The 26,642-nt window shown below is 47.6% G+C and overlaps 1 protein-coding gene across 3 annotated transcripts in view; it reads right to left on the reverse strand.

Annotated features, from left to right (window-relative positions):
- Positions 1-26,642, reverse strand: part of DIP2A (DIP2 acetate--CoA ligase A) — an 82,017-nt gene that overhangs the window by 2,823 nt on the left and 52,552 nt on the right. For 2 of the 3 annotated variants that reach the window (XM_016211862.2, XM_087818386.1), the window contains 19 exons: positions 24,900-25,036; positions 24,312-24,392; positions 23,730-23,857; positions 20,974-21,088; positions 15,986-16,187; positions 14,996-15,105; positions 14,835-14,915; positions 14,593-14,716; positions 11,677-11,798; positions 11,395-11,506; positions 10,187-10,296; positions 9,553-9,683; positions 8,334-8,502; positions 7,503-7,673; positions 5,557-5,618; positions 4,776-4,833; positions 2,557-2,631; positions 928-1,102; positions 101-224 (listed from right to left, as the gene is read on the reverse strand). In XM_016211862.2, the coding sequence (XP_016067348.1) occupies positions 101-224; positions 928-1,102; positions 2,557-2,631; positions 4,776-4,833; positions 5,557-5,618; positions 7,503-7,673; positions 8,334-8,502; positions 9,553-9,683; positions 10,187-10,296; positions 11,395-11,506; positions 11,677-11,798; positions 14,593-14,716; positions 14,835-14,915; positions 14,996-15,105; positions 15,986-16,187; positions 20,974-21,088; positions 23,730-23,857; positions 24,312-24,392; positions 24,900-25,036 (2,287 nt within the window). Of the gene's footprint in view, positions 1-100; positions 225-927; positions 1,103-2,556; positions 2,632-4,775; positions 4,834-5,556; positions 5,619-6,362; positions 6,393-7,502; positions 7,674-8,333; positions 8,503-9,552; positions 9,684-10,186; positions 10,297-11,394; positions 11,507-11,676; positions 11,799-14,592; positions 14,717-14,834; positions 14,916-14,995; positions 15,106-15,985; positions 16,188-20,973; positions 21,089-23,729; positions 23,858-24,311; positions 24,393-24,899; positions 25,037-26,642 lie in introns of all 3 variants that reach the window. The other variant, XM_016211859.2, reaches the window with a different exon arrangement.

Consider the following 26,642-nt stretch of genomic DNA (forward strand, 5'->3'; position numbering starts at 1 on the left):
GGGTCTGCTGGAACCAAGGTGACCAGGCAGATGGCCCGCAGTCCCTGGCTCTGCCCCAGGGGAGGGGCTGAGTGGTACTCGCCTTCCTCAGGGCTCTTACCACTCGGCAATGCTCCTGTGTGCTCGGATCACAGACGTCTCGATGTCAATGGGATGGTATCGCATGCCTCTCAGCTCCAGTGTTTCATCCAGAGACCCAACCACATACAGTGCATCATGTCGCTCTGTGGAGGGCACAGTTTACACACCTCAGAAAGGCACAGTGCAATCTGGGCACCCTGCGCGTGTCTGTGTCAACCTCAGTCGGGTTCTCTGGGACAGGGAGCTGGCTATTACAACATCACTTGAAAACCGAGCCTCCTAATGGGCGAGACCTGCAGCAGAGGCTGATGAACGTATGTCCATCCTCTCGATTCCGAAGAGTTACGTCAATGTGTGAATATATATTTTAAAACAGCATTTTATTATTTCTGGAAACAAAACAGCATTTACAGGGGCTACCAAAAGTTCTGACTTGATCTAGCCAGACTGCTGTGACCTAAGGGACTTTGCAACTTTGAGAAGTCATGTGTGGGGAGGGTACCACCCACAGCTAGTGAAACATGCAGGTGGTTCTGCCTGAGGAGGACCTGACAGGACACTAATACTGCCCACATCCTCAGCAGAGAGGGCAAGGGTCCAAGGATAGTGAGGGACAGCCAAAAAGGGAAAAGTAGTAATTTTCAGAGAACACCACTGCCAAAGCACATCCTTCACCCCACACCCAAAGACACAAGCTCCTTACAAGGGGTGCAGTGAGTCAGCAGGAATCCCTGAGATGCTACATATGCCTGTTGGGCCCACGAGCTGCAGCAGCAGACCCTGTGGGCTGTGGACAGAGCCACCCACCCACAACAGCACTGACAGGGGGTCACTATAACCCCTCACCTCCACTGGCATCGGTGAGCTCAGTTCTCCGAAGGAAGCCCAAGTAGCCAGTCCTTGCCCAAATGGTCTGGGTGTCTCCAAAGCTCAAACGGGCACTGAAGTGATCAGCGTGAAGAGCTTCCTCCCCATGGACAGTGTAGTAGCCTGTGGCATTGTGGGGGCTGCTAACCCAGATCTGTGGGGCCCAGAGAACAAGAATGAGCTGAGCACTGATTCTGTCATGAGACATCCACTTGCCAAGAGAACTTAAGAAAATACTGCCAAAGGCAGGGGCATTTTCAGTGTCTCTTATCCTGTGAACTAAGTTAATGTTACAGGTATGTACAGCAAACAAGTAACTTCTCTCCTTCAAATGGAGTGTGCCTCTCCAGGACTCTGTGATGTGGATGAGACCACAGGGGTGACTCCCGCTCCTGCACATCAAACTACTGTTGTCAATAAGGACTGGGAGTGATGTACAAGTCCACACAGGGACAAGTAATGGAGTGAGGCTCACTGAGTAGGCAAGCCCTGCACCAGACTTACCCACATATGTGTGAGTTTATATACATCCATGCACCTTCGTTGGATGCACATGTACTAGCAGTACCCAGTATCACGGGGCCCCTCAGGGTGTCCTTCTAAATACAGGGCCCATCCAGGACCACAGCTGGCTCCCCAGATCAAGCACCTGGCTCTAGATATTCCCATAAGGCAGCATCCTAAGAAGAGACAGGGCCCTCTGCCACAAGCGGTGGGGTCCAGGCCTAGAACAGACCCTCCGTGTCCATCTTGGGGTCACAATGTTGCCCTAACAGGCCTGGGTCCAGCTGGTGAAAAGGGAGGCCCCACACTGACCCCACCCAGCCTTGGGATGGGCGCATCTTCCCATTAGGACACTGAGCAACCCTTGGGAGACCCCCAGGCTCACTCACACCCTTATCCCAGTTAGACTGAGACTGGGCAGTGTCTGTATGACTACCTCTGAGTGCCATCTACCAGGACCCCGAGGGTTCTTGTGCCCATCTGATGCCAGAACACTGGTTCCACAGCATGTCCCTAGAGCCTGTAACTGGAAGCACAAGACTGTTCTCATGTTCCCACCATAATAGGACCAACCTGGGCACTCAGGCTGTGATCTGTGCTCTCCCTGCCATCCTGGCCTCTGGTAGTAAGTCTCACCTGTCCCAACTTATTGCATGTGTAATAAATGCAGGTTTATCAACACAATGATTCCTGCACAATCCCAGGCATGTGTTCTCAGGAGTAGAGGATGCCCACCTCCTACCTCCATGTCTGTCCCGTGCCAGCCCCTCCCCTCAGGGCTGTGGCTCCTGGCTTAGTACAGGAACTGTTTTTTAAAACATACTGCAAGTTCCTGTGTGGCTCCTAGGGCTTCCCAGTGCCTACAAAACTCAGGTTTCCTTCTGCTGGTAAGGAACCCAGAGTGGGGCCTCATCCCATGTGACCCAGGTACAGGGTACAGGAACACAAATGTGCCTGGAGGGAAAGGACCAAATAGCTTGGCAGATTCCCAAAAGCATGTGTGAACCCAAGGGTTTAGAATTCCCAAATCTGGGGAAGGAAGGGGAAGGGGGGGAGCAGCTCCTGAGGTGCATATGGCTCCAGAACCCAACCCCTCAGCCTCACCTCTCCCAGGTGCGAGTCTCCAAGAGGCCCTTTGGTCTCAGTGTGCGCAATGATGACTTTCACTCCAGGGAGGATCTGGAAGGAGAACCATGTCCATGTCAAAGACAACACGAGACTCCTGATTCAATGACATTAAAAACTACAGCCCCCAGAAGCTGATCCAAACAACATGATATGCACATGTGAGTGATCTGGAAATTTAAAGCCAACTTGAATTTGAATTTTAACAGAAATAACAGACTTCAGTAGATAAAAATATATGTGAATCTTAGAAAAATTATCCCAGTTCATAAGAGAATCCTATTTTGACTATCATGAGGGACAGAGAGAGTCTACATAAGCATCTGTTCTACCTGGGATCTTTCAGTAAGGCCACTCGAGGGCCGCCTGCCTCTTGTGGGGGCACACAGTGCAGAAGGCCATACAGCCCCACCACTTAGCAGAGCCCCAACTCAGCCACGCAAGGGCTCTGTCCATGGGCTTTAGCAAGCCTCCTAGTTCTGGGCTGGGACTCTAACCTTGAAGAGCCCTTTCTGCCCATGACTCAGTCCAACCACTGGTCACCTGCTTTGTGTCAGTTCAGACAAATGGATACTTCAGCTTTTATCCAGGAGACATGGAAAACATTCCAGGATAGGGTGCCTCAGGTCAGGGAATCCCCCAACCCCCACACCCAGTCCTGGGGAGACCTCACTGGGCTGCTCCAGGCACGGTCACCTGTTCTATGTCCTCAGTTTCCTCATGTATAAAATGGGAGATGTCAGTGAGGTCCTTTAGGCATTTGGAAAGGAATGAGGGGTCACAGGAAGGGTGTCAGTGTAGGCTGTTGTCCACAGTCAGTGCCAGGCCTTCCTCTCCTGCTACTGTCATTGTACCCTTGTCATATGCCGCCCTGTGGGACAGTCCTGTTTCCTGGACACTGCAGGAGCCTCTGACCTCTCTCCATGGGACCCACCTGAACCCGGAAGCCAGAGCTCTTTCCACAACACAAATCTATCAGATACAAGTCATTGTAACAGCAAAATAGGAAGGAAAAAAGTCCATCAGAAGAGGGAGGGGTGATTAAAACAATGACAGAACTACCATAAACAATAAAATATGAAAGGCAAAAAAGAATTGTTTTGAGAATAACAGAGGGAAAATATGCTAAGTATACAAAGAGGATAAGCAAAGCTGTTCACTAAGCATGCATTCCAGCAATGTGCTCAAAAAGGGGAGGTCATCCCCCATATTCACCTTTCAGCTGGCCTCCTCCAAGTGACGCTAAAGACAGGCACGTGGGAGGTGTGCTTCCACAGCCCTGCACCTGGTATGTGAGTTCACTCACTCCTCCTCTTCTTCCCCCAGCTCAGCCCCAGCTATGTTCATCTCCCTGTGACCATGCTCCCTCCCCAGGACGTTTGACCAGCTGAGCCCTCTGCCCCGGGTACCTGTGGTTGCTCCTCCTCTTCCCTAGTACATGCACATGAGCTCCTTTTGGGGAACCTCGCTGCCTCCCTAAAGGCAGCTAAGGCCACGGGAGTGTGTGAGCAGTCAGGTGGCCCTCTAGGCTGTGTGGGCTCAGGGCTGTCTGTTCCTGGCCATGCTGGGAATACAGCCCTGCCAGCTATCCTGCTGTCTCCTGGCTGTGGCACAGGGCAACTGCTAAGTCACAACATCATCACAAAGTCTCATCAGGCCAGGTGGGCTTTCTTTCTTCCTTCAAACATCCCCTGGTTCTGAGGATGCCTGTTCTCCTGGCTCTGTGGCTGCTCACCCATCTCACAGTACTCAGAGTTTTAACCTGGGCACCCTCAGGTGGTCTCACCCCTCCTACCCTCACCCCTCCCAACCAGTGTGGGCTCCCAGTGCCTCACCAGGCCTGGACTGACTTCAACAGCAAATTGCAACCTGATGTCCAAAGCCCTGGTGGGAACCACTTCCCAGCTGTCACCTGGGCCAGGGGCTGAGCTGTGTGGCTGTGCTGGCCCTTGCTCCAAGACTGTGTGAAGACACTGGGCCCTGACCAGAGGGGCCCTGCAACCTTGTGCCCCAGCAGTGGGAGATCTTTCCATGTTTCTGCACCTGAAGTCCTTTCTTGGTTCTGTGCTCAGATGTGTACTTAAGACTTAACCTAGTCCTTGCATGTGTTTGCAGCGAGGAGAAGGCCTCCTACATCAGCCGAGCCCAACCCAACCACAGCCATCTGCATTCATCAGGAGAACTGCAGCTTCCACTACCTTTCCAGACTCGGTCAACGGCAGACTGTGCGGAGAACCCCGTTCTACCAAACGTACCCTAAAAATTAATAAGGGAAGAATTTCAGAATCAAATTTGCTGCACAGGTAACAATCTCTAAAAAGGCAACTCATAAGATAATCAGAAATTATCACTATGATGGTCAGTCTATTGACAACAGCCAAGATTTTAGCCTTTCACATGATCTTACTGTGACCTTGGAGTGGTGACTTCAGGGGCCACAGGGGACACACCCCCTACTTGTCTGGTTCACCTGGCACAGCTCAGGGTAGGAGCTTGTTCTAGGTTTCTCTGGGGCCATCCCAACCAGCTGGCCTGTCCACAGTAACCTGTCTACCCTGAGCTATAGAGTGGCCACTTTTGAAGGCCCAGATCAGGATCTGAGCTTCAAAGCTGGGAGTGACCTGGACCCACAGGCACACACTGTGGCCCCCAGCACACGTTTACTGATGTAAAAACTAAGTCCTGCCTTGAAATGGTATCGTGTAAAAAAAGTTCTTAACGCTAGTTGATTTGCTTGTTCTCAACCCCATAAAAATCTAAATGTCAAATGTTTGTTCCCTCCTATTGCTCTTCCTGGTCATGGGAATGAAAGATAAAGGGATACTGACTAAGCTTCGAAGACACAGGGGAACACACAGAGGGATACCCAATCTCCCCCAGTAGAGCTTAGCCAGCTGTCTGCTAGCATCCAGGTGCCAGGAGGTCCAGTCAGGGCAGACCCAGCTGCACAACTTCACCAGTGGTGTTGACGGCTATTACCTGTCGTGGCGCAGCGCCCTCATGTCCACGTAGACCGTTGTGGGGTCCGGGCCCGCCGTGCCCTGGAAGGAGAGCAGCATGTCTACATCCACACAGCACAGCCATCTAACAGCTCCTCCCCGCCGCCAGGAAGGCAGCAGCTCTGCTCCAGCAGTGAGTCTGCCCAGGGACACTGATGCCTTCTAGCCAAACATCTACACGGCTTGATAACACCAAGTGAAACACTAGTAACACTGAATGTACATGCCAAACTGTACAATTTTACATTTCAGTTCTCACATCTGGTCTCTACGTTATGGAAAAAACACCACAACAAAATTTGGGGGCATTGCACCCAGCCATCGGTCAGGCCTGGCCTCTCTCCAGCTGACCTAATTCTACTGAGGGCTGAGCACAGCAAAGGCTCAATCAGTGTCAACAGAGTAATGTTCTCCTTTCCTCACCTCTAACACTTGGACCCTGAGTGGAGGATGTTATGTTCCATTTTATTAGATAAGGAGCATCAAGTTAAATGGACACTCTGCTTAACATCACTCTCTGAAGATCCCAGACAACATAACAAAAACTGCTTCATTGAGATTCAACAGCCCTTTCCTCCAGAGGCAATGCTATGAATGTTAAATTCTTTTGAAAACAGTTGTCCTCTTAAATTTTATTACACAGGAGATTTTATAATATGTAAAATAATATTCACTGTGAGCAAGTCAGAGAGCAAAAGAAACGTGTTTGTCTGGAGTTGAGGAGAAGGCCACATGAACTCATGGGGGAAGCACAGAGGCACCTCAAGGTCAAGGTCAAGGTCGTACCTGCTCAGCCAGCTTTCCCAGCCTGTTGGGCTGACAGAAGCAAAGGAGGCCAGCAGAGTGAGACAGGAGGAGACGGCCACAGGAGACAAACAGAAAGCAACAGGCCACGTGAGAAACACATAGTAAAGACAGCAAAATGCGTCACTGCATCTCAAAGGGCAAATGTGATTACCTCATTAAGATTTCCACAGTCACACATGGCATCCCATATGCCAACAAATAGAGCAGATAACCTTCAAATTCGAGTAAGGAGGGCACACCTTCACATACAGCCACTGACCACATACCAGCAGCCTGATGCTCAGCCCTACTTTCTACAACAGGAAGGGTGTGAGGAGGGCATCTCAGCCCACCTCCTCTTGCCACATGGCAAGGGTCTGAGGCTTGGGGTGGTCAGCACAGTCTTTTCATGATTGAGAGGACATCAGCATAAATGCTGGGGAAAAGGAAGATGGTCCACGGCTGGCCCAATACAGGAGTGCTCTGGGATGAGGGCCAAGCTGAGCCAAGGCCCCAGAAACAGCTCCACCCCAGGGCCCTGCTCTGGTTCAGATGCTGCTTTTTCCTCCAAGAAGTCTTGTCTGTGTGGGTGAGCAGGCATTTAATATATTTTTAGAAATAAGTGAAATTCATATACTATTACAAAATCTGGAAAATAATCGGAGTCACCTGAAGAAGCAGTATAAACAGCACTGCAGTTAGCTGTTCAATTTCTGAAACTTCATGTTTCCTTAACATGAAGGAAACAAGTAAAATACCTTAACAAGTAAAATACCTTAATGTTTCAAATATGAGTTACAGCCAATACCAATTATCACATTAATTAATGTTTCAATTAAAAGTTGCTAGACGTCTTAAAACAATGTTTATTATTGCTTTAAAAAATTAACTGCATATTTTATCCAACTTAGATTCTTCCCGGTAAGAAATAGCCACTGTTCAAAAACAATTTGTTTTTTCCAAATAAGCCTTGTTCATGAAGAGAAGAGAATATATTTTAAAATAGAACCCTCGTAGCTCTCCATATCTGGAAATGAAACATCAAAGGCTCAGAGAATGAGAAATGGACGTAGCGGGCACAACAACAAACAGCAAGGATTCAAAAACTGTCTGTCTTGGGTGCCCAGCCGGCCACCTTACCTGGAGGCAGATGGCCACGTTGACCCTGCACCCAAACGTGGTGCTCACGGCACGTGCAGGCAGGCCCAGGTCCTTGAACAGCTTGGAGAAAGACTGTGTGAGCGCAATCCGGGGTCGCTCCTCAGCGACCACCATGCATGTGCGCACACAGGATAGGTTCACTCCCTTCATCTGTGGGAAGAAGCAGGGTGAGACAGGCCCTGAGCACTGTTTTAGGAAGCTTCTGAGGGGACCCATGTGTGACCTGAACATATACCCCACCTCCTCTGCCATGGTCTCATTCTACAAAATTCTAAGTATGGAAGTGCTAGAGGGTACCCATCTACTCCACATCCACACCAACCCTGCTGCTCATCTGGCCATAGCTCCACAGGGCTCTCCCAGCTCCTGCCCCAGGTCTTTAGGGACCCTGAAGCCTCCAAGATGCAGCCAGAGCTAGTGTCAGACCTGCCCCATCCGCATGCTTCCCCACACCACCCACCATTTACCTGCCCCAAGCTAGTCCCACATACCTGTCCACCCCACTCTCTTATCTCCTGCCAGATGAGTATGCAAATGAAGGGAGCAACCACCTTCTGCAGAGGTGTGGTGTGGGGTGAATGAGGAGTTCCCAGCAGGATGGGCACCGGGAAGAAGGGATATAAAGCCAGCATGACTCAGTGCCTGGTAAGGGTTTTCTGTTTCCATAAACTAGTTGGAGCTGTGTTGGGAGTCTTTTTTTAGGTTCCAGTGGCCTAGTTTAGAGCCAACCTAGGAATTCCTGGTTTGGGCACTTCCTGAGAAGGGAAGCAGGACAATAGGATGCAAGCAAGCCTGGATAGACACACTCACCCGGAGGACACCTGTCTGCGTGCCCAAGCCCTTGGTGCACATCTCCATCACCGAGTAGGAGCAGAAGGTGACACGAGCCTTGTACTGGCTCACGGCTGACAGCCACAGGGAGACATTGCTCTCCAGCTCCAGTGGGGGCACCAGCACGGACTGGTGTCCGGAGTAGACACTGTGGGGCCATGAAGGGTCAAGTCAGCTATAGGTGCTCTGCCCAGGTACGTCATCTGCACACCCCAGGTGCCTTGCCCAATGGGTCTGGGGTGGCTACCTCTATCCTTTTTCAAGGACAGAACAGGGGGCAATGCACAGGGGGTCGTGGTTTCCCTCCAGTACTTCATAAGGATCCAGAGTCACAGTTAGGGACAGGGTCTGCTGGCTGGGGACTTGGTGTTCTGATTCTAAAGACTTGTCACTACTTCCTAGGGTTTGATGGAATTAAGTAGTCTCTTCCCAACTAATAGTAATGGATAATGTTTGTATTTAACAAAAATGTATTTTTATTTTGTTACTCAATTTCAGACCAAGACTCAAACCCAACCCACCCCAAACAAACCCACTCACATGTGTATCTTTGACTTCATGGCCTCAAAAATGGATCTTAGAATGTTAAAGTTCTAAAGAACTACATGCAAGTCCAACCAAGCATGTGGGTGCAGCAGCAGGGGTACCTGAACTCACCTGCACACTCTACCTCCATTCACCTGCACACTCTTCCCACACTCACCTATACACTCTACCTGCACACTCTTCCTCCACTCACCTGCATACTCTACCTGCAAACTTACTGGCACATTCTTTTTTTTTTTAAATATATCTTTATTGATTTCAGAGAGAGGAAGGGGGAAGGAGAGAGAGAGAGAACATCAATGATGAGAGAGTCATTGATCGGCTGCCTCCTGCACGCCCCCAACTGGGGATGGAGCCTGCAACCCGGGCACATGACCTGACTGAGAATTGAATTGCGATCTCTTGGATCCGAGGTCCATGCCCAACCACTGAGCCATGCCCGGCTGGGCTGGCACATTCTTCCTGCATGCACCTGTACACTCATCCGTACACTCTACCCGCACTAACCTGCACACTCACCTGTATTCTTTACCTCCACTTACTTGTTCACTTACTTGTATACTCTACCTGCGCAATCACCTAGACACTCTACCTGAACACTCACCTACAGTCTTTACCTCCACTCACCTGCATACTCTACCTGCACACTCACCTGCAAAGACACCACAGGGCGAAGCCAAGGCCACAGTAGGGGTCAAGGCAGATGGCGATCTGCCTCGAGGGATACAGCTCACACTGCAGCTTTATGGAGCGGCACAAGGCACTTGTGGCTGCATGTGACATCTTAGGGGGTAAAATACAAGGTCTGTTCAGTGATGTGCAGGAAGAACAGGATTAACAACAGTGCCTGCCGTCCACCGTGGCCACACACATTTACTTCCTTAAAGGACGACTGGCTTACAAGCCCACATAAACCAAACAATACCCAAGAACTGACACATTAAAAATCTTCTACATGAGATTTCAGGATAATACAGAATTTTAATGAAGCGCCTGGCTCCTGGTAAGGATATGGACTCATCAAAGCCAGCTGCTCCTCAAGGCAAGTCAGCCATAAATCCAAAAAGGTCAAACATTGCCATAAAACATCAAAATATGTCATTACTCTCAGGTTAACTCAACTTCAGAGTTTACTGGTATTAAACACACACTTTAAGGAACAACGCTGTTGCTTCCAGCTCTGGGTGAGAGGAAGGGCCTGTACACACCCACACCCAACACCCTTTCCACCCACCCCTGTGTTGAGGCTGAAGCAGAAGGAGAAAAATCAAAATCAAAGGACCCACCTTCACACCTGCTAAGATCCCCGTAGTAGACACGCTGAAGTCCAGATATGCCAGCACGTCCGGGGAGGGAGGCCTGAACACATGAGCCACCTTCTTTTTCGGTATGTCATCTGTTAACGGATACATCTATTAACACTCTTCAGGCTCTCACAAGAATGAGACACCATTTCCACCAGGGAGTCCTAGAGAGCACACTCAGAACAAATGTCGGGCTACAGGAAAGCAGACTGTGTATGTGAGTGGGAAAGTTTATTTCAACCCTCAAGGAAGCATCACAATGATAGTGCTGATGGTATGGGACAGGGTCAGTGGGTGAAGTGGATGTGGAGGGGAGGAGATGGGCCATGAGAGCAGCAAGGGAGTCCTCTGGTCACCGGTGAGGCCAGAGGAGTGCACAGTTCACAGAACCTGGGGTGAGCCAGGATCAACAAAAACTCTGGCCAGTGTGAGTGCCTTGGACTCATTCCCATGCCTGTCAATAGGTGTTAGGCAGGTGGCCAGAGACAACACAGTCCCTGACCTCCTGTCATAGGTGACACCCTGGAACAAAAAGGCAGACAAATGTGATGCAGTAAGAAGGACTCCTGTCTGCTCATTGCCTGGCACTCATGTGGCTATGTACCTCAAGTCACCAAAGGAGCCTGTGTGGTGCTGCTCATTTGGGGTGTCTTGATGAGGTACAGAGGCGACACTCTAAGCCCTTGGCTGACCTGATGGGCCAAGGCAGGGGGACAGGGGTTTTCAGCCCTTCTCAGTTGTCCCACAAGCATTTCATGGAGATAGCATTCACCAATGACAGGGATGAGGGATGGGTGTGCATTGGTGCATGCATGTGCGTGCACACACACTGCAGGACTGTCCATGTCCCCACAACTGTCAACTGCTGTGTAGGCATGAGAGGCAGTAGCATGAGCTGTGGGCCACAGGTGCATAGGCCTTGAGCAAGGATCTTCACTTCCCCCTGGGGGTAGAGACCCTGCCGTGATGGCAGCTGGGCTTCATTTATGCCTCTGTCCTGTGTCCAGCTCTAGTGGGTAAACACGGGCCGCTGGAAACCAGCCACCAGGCTTTTAACAGCTTCCTCACCATTTACTTCAGCTGCTTTTACCTAACTTATTTTTGGTGGCAACAATGCAATCCCTGCAACAACGAAAGGAAAGAGGGTTTGTCCCTCCTGCGTGCACGCCAACGGTGCTGAGGACACGTACCTGTATCTAGAATGATGGGCCAGGTCCTGACATCTACAGTGGCTGCTGCCTCTTTGGACTTAAGCAGTCGCATGATGGCCTGTGTAGTGAGGACACATGCAGACTTGCTGACCTGCAGAGCACAGGGATCAAAGGTGCAAGTGAGACATGATGTCTAGGAGCAAATCCCTGTGTGGGGCCCTGAAAAGATAACCAGATGCTGGGAGGAGAGGAGACTCTTGGTCCGACCAGCACTCAGACCCACAGTGAGGTCTTCCCTGTGGGGCCACTGCACACACTCACCTCCACAATCATCTTGACAGTGGGAAGAGTGGTGGCAAGGTTCTGGGGATGCGGGGGCCGCACAGTGACAGGCACACAGCCACAGTAGAGGCAGCCGTAGAAGGCAGCAATGAGGTCCACCCCTGGGGAAACATGTAGTCAAAGGGTCAGTGTGGAGTTGACTGCAGTTCATTGTTGTCTACGGCCACAGAATGGTGAAAAAGACACAGGGATGCAATCTGCTTTACCTGGTAAAATTGCTACTACCCCAATAGTGAAACATTTATCGAACACAGCACTGTTAGGGAGGGACAGTCTATCCCTACTGCAAGTAGACTCCCCACAGATCCTGCAGGCCAGGGAGGAGTGTGGGTGCAGCCTGGGCCTAGTAGAACGGAGAGCTCTGACCATCATCACTGTAAGCGAGGACAGCAAGGACCTTTGAGGGCCAAGCTGTCCACAAGGAGACATAAGAAGGAGCTGGGGCAGCACATGTGGACCCCTGTACCTCCTTGATGCACATCTGCAGGGAGGCCCACACCCCTGGGGACAGGCCATGATGTCCCGCCTCATTCCCAACCACATGATGTAACAGAACCACCACACTGTTCCTTCATCTTTTCGGTATGTTTAAAATTCCCCACAATTTCCCAGCCGGGCGTGGCTCAGCGGTTGAGCATCGACCTAGGATCCAGGAGATCGGGGTTCGATTCCCGCTCAGGGCACATGTCCGGGTTGCGGGCTGCAGCCAATCAATGGCTCTCTCATCATTGATGTTTCTATCTCTCTCTCCCTCTCCCTTCCTCTCTCTGAAATCAATAAAGATATATTTAAAAAAATAATAAAAATTTTTTTAAAAAATTCCCCACCTTTAACATTTGTGGGGAATCGTACCACATTTGATTTTCTCTTCTTGAACTCAGTCCAACTTGAGAACACCTGTGTCCCCACACCCTAGAGGCCTTTCTAGATGCTGCCCTCAAGTCAGAGAAGGCCCCACCTGACAGGCTACAAGACATCAGAGTCTCACGCTGTTTCAATTCCAGAGTCAAGATAAATAAGCCACATTTAACCCAGTTCATGGATTTCACCAGATTACAAATCCCAAGGCTCCACCAATAACTAGGAATGTGACCACTGGGGTCAGGGGCAGCTCAGCATGATAATTAGTAGGGGCCTGAGCCCACCCACTGGGCTAGGCTGGTCCCACCAGCACTGTTGCATCTGGACCACCCATCTGCTCTGTGCCTGTAGGCGGCTGGGAGGATTAAGTGAGAGCCACACTGAGGACTGGCACACAGCAGTTCCAACACACATGTAAGCGTTCTCACACCCAGCATGGTCACCCTGCAAACGTGCCACAAACACATCACCAAACCGAACACAAAGAGGTATCAGCAGGAACTCGTTTTGTGAGCTAGCATAGCTCCTGCTGTCCCTGCAATTCAACCCAACAGCAGGCAGGGCCCCCCAAGGCAGAGACACTGCTAGAAGGGGAGGACCTATTCAGAGTGTAGAGACAAGACAAAGGTCAAGGAGAGAAGGGGACAGGCAGCAATAAGTTTGGGGAGTGGAGTCACGAGACCTTGGAAAGCTGCCCACCATATGAGGTCACATTTCCACAAAGTTATATAGACAGCAGATAAAAACTGTAATCATCTATTTTTAAATGTGCTAAAATACATTAAGAAGATGACACAAGAAATAACAGAAATCAGAATTATTTGAAAAATCAGAAATGAGGAAAGAACTAGAAATTATAAAAATCATTTCAAAAAATGAAGATAAAAGTAGGAGCACAAGAGCAAACAAAGACAACAGACAAAGTCTCAGTAACAGAGGAAGGGAGGGAACTGTTAAAACTCAAAGAAATTCAGTAAGAAACAGAAACATCTCAACAGAAAATGAAAACTAATGAAGGCCAAGATCTAGCACGTGAACAGAGAACAGAAGATCAAAGCAAGGGAAGAGAACAAGTAGAAAAATACGTGATTCTAGAAAACTTCCTTGAAATTAAAAAAAATTTGAAGCTGCCTATTTAAAAATACCTTCCTTATACAAGAGAATATTGACCCATAACAACTAATATCAAGAGTATATCCTGCCCAGCCGGCATGGCTCAGCGGTTGAGTATCCACCTATGATCCAGGAGATCGAAGTTCGATTCCCAATCAGGGCACATGCCCAAGCTGCAGGCTCGATCCCCAGCAGGGGGCATGCAGGAGGCATGCATGATCAATGACTCTCTCATCACTGATGTTTCTCTCTCTCTCTCCCTCTCCCTTCCTCTCTCTGAAATCAATAAAGACATATTTTTTTTAAAAAGACTATATCCTGTAGTCTTTTTCCTTTAATAAAAGGAAAAATTCCCTTTAGGTACCTAGGCAAAAACAGCAAGTATGTCTACGGATCAAACTATAAAGAAATGGAGTGAATGACAACGCAGGAGTCAGTACAGGCTGCTTTGGGGAGGATGGAGGAAGCTGTGGCCGGGACAGGAAGGCAAAGGGACTTGCGGCAAAGATCTATTTCTTGACCTGGCTGGTGGTGACAAGGGTATTAGCTTTATAATAATAAAATGTAGGGGAGAGGCAGGGAAAGAACAGCCAGGTGAAAAGGTGAAAGGATAATAAAGGCTACACTACTAAAAAAAATCTTGAGTCTAACCACAGTAGATTACAACTATTGACAAGGGGTACAGACATGTAAGGAAGCTAAGTGTAACTACTAAGACCCAAGGTTAAGTCTCAGAAGCTGGACTGTGTGGTTGCAGTGGTGCAGGACTACAGCCCAGGAGCCTACCAGAGTCCCTGCAACAGTCCATGGTGACTGTGACACCAGCACCACTGGGACTGTCCCATGAGAGCAGACTCAAGGGATATGGGTATGTACGGAGGAGGGACCCAGGTGAGTTCTAGGATGTCTTGTTGTGCTTACCTGGGGGGTAGACCAAAGCCACATGGTCCCCAATGCTCAGTCTTGCCTTCTCCGTCAGAGCAGCAGCCACCCTTTCAGCCTTTCTGTGCAGCTGGACACAGGTTGCAGTGCTCGTCACTGTGCCCTAGAAAGCCATCATTGAGTCACACTGAACTGGAGAGCAGAGGGTTTGCTCCTCAGGTACCCCGGTATACACTGTGCATGGTCCACTGGCCCCCACAGGGCAGCTGGGTTGGCCTCACCTTGGCATTCAGCAGCAGAAACAGCGGGTGGTCAGGAGTGGTGTGGGCTCGCCACTGCAGCACATCGGGCAGGAACAGGAACTGTGCAAAGAGGCCAACTCAATCCTCCGCAGCTTCATGCGAGAGGTGCCCTCCTCGCCCTCCCAGGCACTGGCTGTTACCTTTCTGGCCTGGTCACTGTCCTCCAGGTGAGCCAGCTCCCGCCCAGAGGCCTGTGCAATTCTTTTCCCAGCAACCAGATTCCCAACAATCATGGAGGCCGGTCCAACCTCTAGAAAATGGGAGGATGCTGAATGACAAGCTGATGACTTCTACTGACATATAACACTGTTTATTTGAATTAGGTATTCAACTCTTTACTATGATACAGATGTTCAGGAAACCAGCTACAAGGTTTATGCTAAGTGACAAAGAGAATCTCTTAAATATAAGCAATGCCAGATTGAGGAATTTACCATATTGCACCTATCTGGGGGACATGATTTGACTTCAGCCACAGCTAAACTTGTAATATATTTCATTGTTTTACTGTATTTTATGTATAAAACAGGCAATTAAAGCTTCCTGATTAAATGTATTTTAGTTCATAATATTTTAGTGTCCAATAATAATAAAAAGAAAAGCCAGCATCTACTAAAACTTCACAGAACCAAAAGAGTGAAACACTGTATATAAGGGTTAATCCAGGGAAGGAAAATTGACCATTTGTTGAGACTTCCCAGGTCCCATCAACCTGTGGCTATAGCGGGTCACAAGGCTGAGAGAAGAAGCACACATACTCTGGCCCTACCATGGCCTTGGCGTGGCTGCCTGCCATGAACACTGCAGCGGCCGAAATAAGCTCTTTAAGCCCTGGAGTTCCAAGTCTGCTCTTCAGCAGCATTTCTACTTCCCGGGAGTGACTGCCTCACTGTCCAAAGCTAAGATGCCAGGCTTGAATTGAGCCACTGAGATGGGTTCTAACAGGCAGCTGGAAGCCACCATACTGGTAACGTGGTAAAATTCTCTCCTACATGGCTCAGTTCCAAAGGGGGAGGAGCTGGTGACTGGTGTGGTGTGCCAATTGCTCTGGCTCTTAACCCTAACTGGGTTGTACCATTTAACTACGATTGTGGCTGCCACCCATTTTAAGACTGCTATGCACAACTAACCTGGCTGTTTCTGGCGAGGTTTGGGAAGGTTGGTGACACAGGTGTGTGGACACATTAGCACATTGCACGGGTGCAGCATCCCCTCCAGAAAGCGCTGCTTGGCTTCAGAGACGTGAACCCCTCCAAGAGGAGCCTTGGGCAAGGTATTGGCAGGAACCAGAGCCAGACAGTACACGCCCACCTGGTGGATGCTGTCAATGGCCTGGAAGGGAAGACACAGGACAGGACAGGACAGGAGGGACTTCTGAGACCCAACATACGGCCTAGCAATGTTGGAGCACATGCTCACCAGCTGAAGACTGCTGGGAAGATGAAGGCTGGGTGAGGACACTACAACCCAAAGGTCAAGGAGAGAGATGACCTCAGGACATTTTGTTAAATGAGAAAACAAGATGGACATGTGTACACTTTCTATCATTTAACACACACATGTGCACGTACACACACATACAGTGTCTGTATACACATGTTCTTAAACCTGTAACCGCTTCCATAAAAAAATGGAAAGTTAGAAAACCCATAAAAGACGTGTTAAATGTTCTCCTGTGGGAGGAGTGACCAAGCAGGGGCAGAAGCTGGACTCCTCTGAATATACTTTGCTTTCAGATTTGACTTTGGAATCACATATATATTTTACATACAAAACTTAAAATATTTAAAAGCAATCCCTAACTGAAAGTAAAATAAAACAAATGACCTCAACCAAACTGGAATCAGGTTGGTGGCACAGTCCCACAGAGAGAGTCTATTTAAAGTCACTTTAAACACAGTGATTTGATTAGTCCACCCTAGTGGGATATACCCTGTGGGCAAAAAGAATTGAAAAAACATCTTCAGCTGCTCTCAGAAATCTCAGTTTTAGAGGCAATGCACAGACTGCTGTTCTGTGATTGTAGGGTGTGTGGAGTGGCTTGAGGTAAAGGAGAGATTCTGCTGGAGTCATTCAGTATGGGAGAAAGGAGATCAATGAGTTAAGTAAAAATCCTGTGGTCTTGAATTTGAGTTAAAACTAGCAACATAAACTCATAATGTAGGTAATCTTGCAAAAAGACATCATTTCCTACTCTTATTGAAAAAAACCCAGAAACAGTGACTAAGCCAGCAACATCAAGTGCCCAGATGGTGGTCCTAAATTCCATTTCTCCTGGAAGCAGCTGAGGCCCCAGCACTGACAGGTCTAGGATAGAAAAGGTGCCGCTTCCCCAGGCAGCTGAGCTTTCTATTCTCTGCTATGGCCTCAAGAATCAGGGGTGTTACAAAAGGCCTCACAAGCCAACCTGAAGAGGCTCCATTTGGCCACTGAAAAATAACTATAATAATCTGCAACACATCCAGTATGTTTAAATCCACTAGTTCACAATGAAACAAATAAACAAAACAAAACCCAGCAGGCACTTTTAGAGGATTCTAGAAAACTAGCTCATTACTCTGAAATCAATCCCTGACCTTGTTTTCCTACATGACCCACCCTCCAAGTCCCCAGGGGATTCAATAGTACAGCACTCTTTGTAGAAGAAACTTCTAAAGGTGCTCCAGTGAACGATGAAAAAGGAATGACAGCATCAAAGAAGCACCACTATAAAGTCCTAACACATCACTGGGTATAGGAGTGCTAACAACCAGGCATCATGTACCACCTTCTACAAAGGATCATCGTCAGAAATCCAAGCCTGAGCCTGGTCAAAACTCTACATCTAATACCAACATGCAAGAACAATGGGACAGAGGAGTACATTAAATGTTACCACAGAGGCACAGTCATCAGAATTCAGGCTAGCCAAACATACTGGACACACAACCTGGTTTTCTGTCAATAAACAAATTGCAAGAAAATGATTACAGAGGAGGAGTCTATATATTAAAAAAGACTTAGCACTAGCCGGCATGTCTCAGTGGTTAAAGCGTTGGCCCTCACAACAAAGGGTCATGGGTTTGATTCCCAGTCAAGGGTACATACCTGGGTTGCAGGTTTGAGCTCCAGCCCAACTGGGGCACGTGCAGGAGGCAACCAATGAATGTGCCTCTCTCACATCTCTCTCCCCTTCTGTCCCTCCCTCCCTTCCACTCTCTCTGAAAAGCAATGGGAAAAAATATCCTCAGGTGAGGACTAAAAAAGACAGGGAGACAATGCAGAATATATATGCAAGGGAATATTACTCAGCATAAAAAGGATAAAGCCCTGCCGTTTGCAGCAGCACGAATGGATGGACCTGGAGGGCAACATGCTCAGAGAAACAAGTCAGGTGGAGGAAGTCAGACGGAGAAAGACAAGTGAGATCGATTACTGTGTAATCTCACTTATATGCAGAATCTGAAACAAAAATAAAAATAAACCAAGCTCACAGATACAGAGAACAGACTGGTGGCTGGCAAAGGCAGGAGGTGGGGGGTGAGTGAAATGGATGAAGTGTGTCAAAAGGAACAGACTTTTCCAGTTACAGAGTAAGTCCTGGGATATAATGTACAGCATGGTGACTACAGTTAATAATAATGTACTGTGTATGTGAAAGTTGCTTAAGAGAATAGATCTTAAAAGTTCTCATCACACAAAAAATTCTGTAACTGTGTGGTGATGCCAACTAGACTTACTGTGGTGGTCATTTCACAATATGGACAAATATCAAACCATTATGTTGTCTACTTCGGGCTAATGTTTTATGTCAAACATACCTCAACAAAATTTTTTTAAATGCTAATTTTTAAAATGTAATAATGATTTATTTTTAAAGAAACAAATACAAAAATCTTTACAGATAAAATGATGTGAAGTCTGGGATCTGCTTCGAAACACTCCTGAGGGAGGAAGAGGGTGGGAGGCGGGGGACAGATGGGACCTGGATTGACAATTGTTGATGCAGGATGATAAGAACATGGAGGGTTGTTATACTCTTCTTTTTATGTTTGGTGTATTAGAAATATCCCATAATAAAACACTAAAACTTTTATTAAAAATAAATGTTGTGAATTACTCTGAAGCTCAGGGCCCCCTGATATGTGGACAGTGTCCTTTGGACTACACCTGCTTTCATACAAGTTTCCTTTCTTAGGTGGCTGTGGGGCTACATGCAACTGTACACAACAGGCCTGGAGGTGTTGGGTCACCAGAGAGCATCTCTAAAGAACGGCCAGAACTGAAATTCACCCAAAGATTTGTACACTATTATCCAAAGCAGCTTTATTCATAACAGCCAAAAAGTAGCCCAAATGTCTATGATGATGTGAACATAAGAAGGAACACACCTCAGCAATAAAAAAGAATAAACTGATCGCTACAACACACGGAATCTCTGAAACATTATGCTGAGGGAAGAGACAGACCGAGGAGCAACCCCATGTGATCCTAATTACAGAGCACGTCTACAGCAGGAAGGAAAAGTTCATCTGCAGTGACAGAGACTGGTGGTTCTCTGGGTTGGGCAGTCAGGGTGGAGGTGAGGGCTGGGGACTAACTGCAGAGGGACATGAAGAACCTGCCGGAGCAATGGAAGTGTTCTGTATCTTAATTATCATGGAGTAGCAGTCACCTGGGTGCACATATTTGACAGAAGTCATCAACCTGCAATTTAAAAATGGGCTTATTCTGGCCCTGGCCAGGTAGCTCAGTTAGAGCGTCATGCCGATATGCCAAGGTTTCAGGTTCAATCTCTGGTCAGAGCACATAACAACAATCAACTAATGGATGTATAAATAAGTGGAACAACCAATCAATGTTTCTCTCTCTCTCCCTCCCATCCTCTCTCTAAAAATCAATGAATAAAAAATTTTTAAATGGGCTCATTCTATACAGGGTGTGGCAAAAGTAGATTTACAGTTGTGAGTACTCAAAACAGTTTATTTTTGTATTATTTATTAATTATTGTATTATTTTCCATTCAAACAACTGTAAACCTCCTTTTGCCCTACCCTATATGTAAATTACATTCAATAAAGTGGACTAAAAAACCCTCACTGAATGGTCCATTTAAGGTTTGTGCATCATTTACTGAATGTAAATTCTACTCCCTTCTCCCAAAGAGTATGTTGAACTCCAGTTCAAATTTCAAAGATATGAATGTGCCCCTTCTTCCCTCTGAAAATGTATATGCATATATGCAAAACCCATGGACAGACAATGAAGGCCTGGGGAGGGAGTAGGAGCAGGGGGGAGGGGGTCAATGGGGGGAAAAAAGGAGACATCTGTAATATTTTCAACAATAAAAATAAATTTTAAAAAATTCAATATATAAGTTTAAACATACAATGTAAAACATGTAAGGAAATTAACTAAATTTATAATTATTGATTTGAAAGAAAAAAAAAGATATGAATGTGCAAATGTAGAGGGGAGGGGAGCTGTAATAAGTGACAATACAGCATGCCAGAGGAGCAGGCAGAGGGACAGGCATGATATAAGCAAGTGTCACTACTGTTAGTCACAACCTGCAACCACTATAGAATCTAGAGACTGGGTATTAGAAATTCATGGTATAATTCTTTCAACTTTGCTGTGTATGTTTGAAAATTTTCATAATAAAATGTTGTAAAATAACTAGTACAGAGGTGGACAAGTGCTCATTTTTCAGTCTTCCCTGGGGGTAGGCGGTATTTTCATTTAAAACCATTCTAGTTGACAGCAGCTTTATGGGGCTGCTATTAGATAACAAGGACACAGTAACCCTTGCTATAGATTACATAGTCTCAAATGCTGTTTCCTCCTCCTCACAAATCACATCTTTATTTAGTGCCTACTGTGTGTGGGTAGCACAGGGTGAGGAAGGGGTTCTGGAAGCCATGAGTCTCAACAAATCATCCCCATGAGTAGGGGTGGGACGAATGGACATCTGGTCTGCTCAGCACGGCTCCACAAAGGCGAAGGTATTTCAAACACCATGCAGGAGCAGGGACTCACCGCCTGCTCTGAAGGAATGAAATGGGGAGTGCTGGGACAGGTGGACTCACCGGAACCACACACCAACAGAGAGGCAGGAGGAGTGTGCCCCCACACCCACCTGCAGCACACGGCTCATCCACTGGAAGCTGTCCTCCTCAGAGGCGTCCGGCCGCTGCTCAGCCACCAGCACGATTCGGTCATCATGCAGCACTGTCACGGAGAACACAGCAATCCTGGGGGAGGACAGACAGAAATGACCACCCAGCAAAGGACGCCAGGGGAGATGCAGATATCTCTTCTCGCAGACACCTCTTCTCACTTGGTGCTTAGAGTCAAACAGTGGGCTTTAAAAAGTAACCAGTCTCTAATCTCCTTGTTGAGAATTTAAAAAGTAATCAGTCACTAATCTCCTCAAATATGACTGAAAACTCACTAAAACAGAGAGGACTCATTCAAGAAAAACCACCAGTACACAGTTTAAATTTTTCCTCAATTGTAATGTTAATAATGTAATACATTTCTTTGTGCAAAAAATCTTTGTCTAGAAGTTCTATGAGTTATATTTTCATTCAACTGATTAAATCTGTCTCTCACTGAATTAATATGCTTGTGTTTACTGGACTTGTTTCTCCTCTTACTTGAAGAATTTCAACATGTTTTCTCTGTGTCACCTTTTTCTTCTTTTAGACTTGAGATGATATACCTTTTTCCTATAAGACAAGATGCTGGTCCCCCCATCAAACCATCTAATTCTGGGCCTTTATGGACAACTCCTTTGGCTGGTATGCATGTGTGCACGTGTGTGTGCACACACACACACATATACTCTTTTATACAACAAACTTTACCCAGTGTTAAATTTTCCTCACTTTTTATTTTTATTGATTTTAGAGAGAGAAAAGGGGGGGGGAAACACCAATGTGAGAAACATCGATTGGTTGCCTCCTGCACTCTCCCAGACCAGGGATCAAACATGCAACCTGGGCATATGCCCTCACCAGGAATCAAACCTGCCACCTTTTGGTGTATGGGACAACGCTCCAACCAACTGAGCACACTGGCCAGGGCAAATGTTCCTTACTTTCATATATCTTGTAGCATTTCCTGAATTTGTTTCTTAGTACCTCATTTGTAAGTATTTTCACAAAAAGGATCTTTTGGTAACCAAACTTCTGAAATTTATAAACCCATGAATATTTTCATTCCAACTGCACAATTAAGTGACAATTTGGATAAATACACTCTAAGTTAAAAGTTCCTTTTAAAAACTTAAAAACAGGCATGGCTCAGTGGCTGAGTGTCAACCCATGAACCAGGAGATCACATTCAATTCCTGGTCAGGGCACATGCCTGTGTTGCAGGCTTGATCCCCAGTAGGGGGCGTGCCGGAGACAGCCAATCAATGACTCATACTTGATGTTTATCTCTCTGAAATCAATAAAAAAAAACATATCAGCCATGTGGACCCTTCTCAAGTTGAGAGAACTCCACCTTCCCGTTTTGCACACACTCCCTCCTTCTCTCCCAAGTCTGATATCTGGATTGCCAGCCCTTCTTCTCTCCCCATCTCTTTTAATTTTTCTTTAAAACTTACTATTTCTTTACCTCTAGAGTAGTTCCTTAATCTGACTTTCCAACTTATCAATTCTTTCTCCAGCTACATCTATCCTACTATTTATTCCATCTATTGTGTTCTTTGTGTAAACAATTGTTATGGTTTCTTAATTTCATTTCATGTTATTAATATCCCAGTGGCACACACTCAATCAATTATAGTTCTATTTAAAGATGGTTGTGATCCTCAAGCTGTTCCCTGATGGGGACAGGCAGGTTATGCTGTCCACTTGCAGAGCAATTGCCCCACACCCCAGGCTGGTATCACATCATCAGGTAGCTGCTCAGAAGACGACCTTTACTTCTAGGTACCATCAGGTTCTGGTGGCCATGCAAGGAGGCAGTCTCTGTAATCCACCCCAGAAGTATGGGCTGCCCTGATATTACCCCATGGACACCTGTACCAACAGTGTCCCTGGTTTCTACTGTGAGGACAGGTAGTGATGTCCTGGGACACTCTAGACTGCATGCACCTACAGAACTGCCCTGCTGGTCTCTCCTGAGCAGTTATCCCACACCCATCATCCTCTCCTAGGGGAAGGTCAGCAGCCCATGCTGACTCACCATTTGGCAGGATTCCCTAATGATTTCTTTAAGGTATATTCAAAGGCAGGATCTGGCCAGGCTCACAGGCACCCTAGTATGAGCAATAAAAGCACTTCCTGAGAATAAAATTTTAAAATGCAGCCAGCTGAGCTGCTTCCCCCAGGACAAAGAGCTCAGGAGCTGGACAGGGGTTTCCCTTCCTTGCCCCCAGCCACTGGGACCTAGGCAAGAGGTCCATTCATTTGCTCAATGGAGATGAGATTCTTTAAAGTGTTGCCTAACACATTCAGAAAGTTGGACTGATTCTAACCCAGGAACAAGGCAGGGTCTCTGCATGTCTTGCTAAACCTTAGGAGAAAAATAATTGGCCTCTGCTGGTTGCAGAGAACATGGTACTGGATGTTTCAATCTACATCTGTGAGGTCATGCACAAGGCTCCCTCTGTGGTATTGGTGCTGGTCCCTGTGCCCAGTTATACATTCAGATCACATTGTCTTAAAGGACTGCATGAGCTCTGGGGACACAAGGACACTAACTCTGCTGTCCTTGCTGCAAGTGCCATCCTTTTCTTTGTGAGGTTTCTCTAAGATGAACAGGAATTTTTAGGTTGGTTTGTTCAAATCACTGGACTTTCCTTCCACTGCAAACAGGCTTCTCCAATCTCAAGTGGAGAAAGGTCCTAAAGCCATAGCACAGGGACCCGCAGCGCATCACCTGCCTCTGTAGACAAACTTCATAGGCTCCACAGCCAGTGCTGTGGCCACGATGTCATCTGCATTGTGTCTGCGAACTCCGACCACCATCAGCCCATCCAGCTTGCCCACGACAAAGACCAAGTTATCCTGAAGGCAAGGAAGCTGGTCAGGACTCAGGACACACAGGCAGGTCCTGTGGGTCAGGCCTTGCTACAAGGAGATGGGAGCCCCATGAGCACGCACACAGTGATAGGCAAAACTTGGGGCAGAGCAACTGTGGGACAAAGGAGCACTACAGCCCAGTGGGCTGGGAGGGGGAGGGCACCCAGGGAGGGAGTTGGCATGAGAAAGGTCAGAGGTACGAATACAGCTGTAGGTGAAGTTTGTAAAGAACTCTTGAGTGCTACAGGACAATGGGCAGGGTTCCTAAACTTGGCACCAGTGATGTTTTGGGCTGACAGTACTCTGGTGGGCACTGTCCTGTATGCTGTGGGGTGTGGCATAGCATCCTGGCCTCTAGATGCCCACTACATACTGGCAGCATACCCTCCTGAATGGTGACAATATGGGGGACCCAGGTTCTGGTGATGGGACTACTCACAGGACCAATGAAGCCCAGCAGCCCAGTCCTGGTGAAAGGCCTGTTGGAGACGGGTGTTCCCCCTGCAGTGACCGGGATAGTCTGCACAGAGTAGAGAGGGGAACAGTCAAGCTGTGGTCCACAGATAATCAACCAATCAACCAAGAGTCAGCAGGCAGGTGGGAGAGCTCAGCACTCGCACTCCCTGACAGCCAGGGTGTGGTTCCTCAGGAGGGCTGTCACCCATGTTTCCGGAGGGGAAGAGGCTACCCCAGGGCTGGAGTCTCTGCTGACTGATGAGGCCCTCCTCGGGTCCCCATGCACAGTGTGGCCTCCACAGGCTTGTGTTCCTGCTTTATCCCTTCATCCCTGTGCTCCCAGTGCCTGGCCCAGAAAAGTGGGCACTCCCTGGGCTCTCCCAAACCCCAAGAACTCCAGTACACAGAGCACTGGCTTTCCTGGGCAATCCAAACTCCCAGTGACATTTTGGGCTGCAAGGGCAGCCTGACTCAGAGCTGACCCAGCAGAGCAAGAGTCAAGGAGGCTGGCCCACCACCCACTGTGCCCCATGGAAGCTCTCGAGACTTAACTTCAACATAAAGCACAAACCTCAAAGACGTTCTTTGTGATCCCAAGTAGTCCGTAGTACGCCGTGCCTGTAGCACTGGAGTCAACACATATTTCTCCAACCTCATCGGTTTTACAAAGATACGGGGCACCATCTACCTTCACAACACATACATTAGCTAAAAAGAGAAAAAAAACCTCGAAAGCATAAATACATTGATGTGGATCATCCTCAAGGATCTATTTGCTGCCATATCTGTAGTTACGGAAACAAAATAATTACATGTATAGTATGTTCTTACAATGAGCTTTCTGATGTGTATCGTACACACTCCGTTTGCTCGTGTCTTTATATCTGATATACACTAAGGTGAGGTGATGGAACGTTTAGCACGTCCTCCCTGTGATAAGCAGACACACAGGCTCTGCATGACTCTCCTGCACCCACATGAGATGTCCGCTGACCTGGCTGCCAATAGGCAACCATCTTGAATGTTTGCTCTGAGGCTGGCTTCTGCTCCAGAGCCTGACGGACCCCACTTGTACCGGGGCCCTTCCTGTCATGCAGGTCTCGGTGTGGCCCCTCCCACAGCCCAATCACCCCTGTTCTATTTTCACTAAGCAGCACTCCTACCTGATGCTCCTGCCTACTGTCTGTCCCTCGGGACCTTGCCTGTGTGGTCACTGTGGTCCTGGGCACCCCCAGCCCTGCCACAGAGCAAACATCCAGAAACAGCCTCCAAAAACAGAGCAGAACGCACACGAGATCATGCAATGGTCCATCAAACAGAACTTGGTCACTCAGTATGAATTAAATAGCCTGCAGTCACCTGGGCCTTTTCCTTCCTTTGCCCCTTATTGAGTTTTTTTCCAATGTATTCTCATCTCCAAAGATGTGAGCAAGGTAAAGTTACAGGAGGGCAACAGTCGCTTAATTCCGTTTGTGCATAAATCAGTCAAAGCCTCAGCAGAGAGAAGATTGGGGACATTCACTAAAGGAGGCTGCATTCATGTATCTCACTGGGCAGGTGGCCCTCAGCTCACACACAGACACTCACATGATGAGAGCCACACCAATTTAAATCACAAAAAGGCACAAAAGAACAAAATCCACTTCATATCATGGTCAATGCAAACCCAGTAAGATTAACACGGTGGAGGTTGTACATCTGCTAAAAGCAAACACTACCAGCCCTCACCAAGCCAGTCTTCAACTGTTCTGGCTAACAGACCCCACCTAGGGGAGCACTGTGCACACACACTCACCTAGGGTAGTACCATGCACACTCACACAAACTAGGTGAAACCATGCACACACAGTCCATCCTGGTCCATGTTTTACTAGTAAAAAATGAGCACTACTATGAAAGTCCCTTATTTTTTCATTCAGAAAAACCAAAGATTATATTCTACCAGTCTTTTAAAGAGTTACTATGCTCTCCTCATAACCACTAAAAATAAGTGAAACTCCTGATCTTTGCTCTTTATAAAATGTTTCATCCTCATGTTCAAGTTACTACAGGACCAATGAATCCATATTTATAGTAAAATTATGGAAAGAATACATTTCATATTGCTAAAGTGTAGCTAGAAATAAAATTTGAACTTCCATTCTTGTTCTTAAGAGTCCCAACTTCTCCACACATGCAGGGTCAGACATCCTTGCTATGGATTCTCCCTCTGGAGCACCTGGGCACCAAGCCCCAGCAGCACATGTCCTGTGCCACCTGTGGAGGCAGACCTGAAAACAAAAGGGCCAGGACACTGGACAGCCTGCAGACCCTG

The sequence above is a fragment of the Miniopterus natalensis genome, chromosome 6 (genome assembly GCF_054644295.1).
Source record: "Miniopterus natalensis isolate mMinNat1 chromosome 6, mMinNat1.hap1, whole genome shotgun sequence".
NCBI lineage: Eukaryota > Metazoa > Chordata > Mammalia > Chiroptera > Miniopteridae > Miniopterus > Miniopterus natalensis.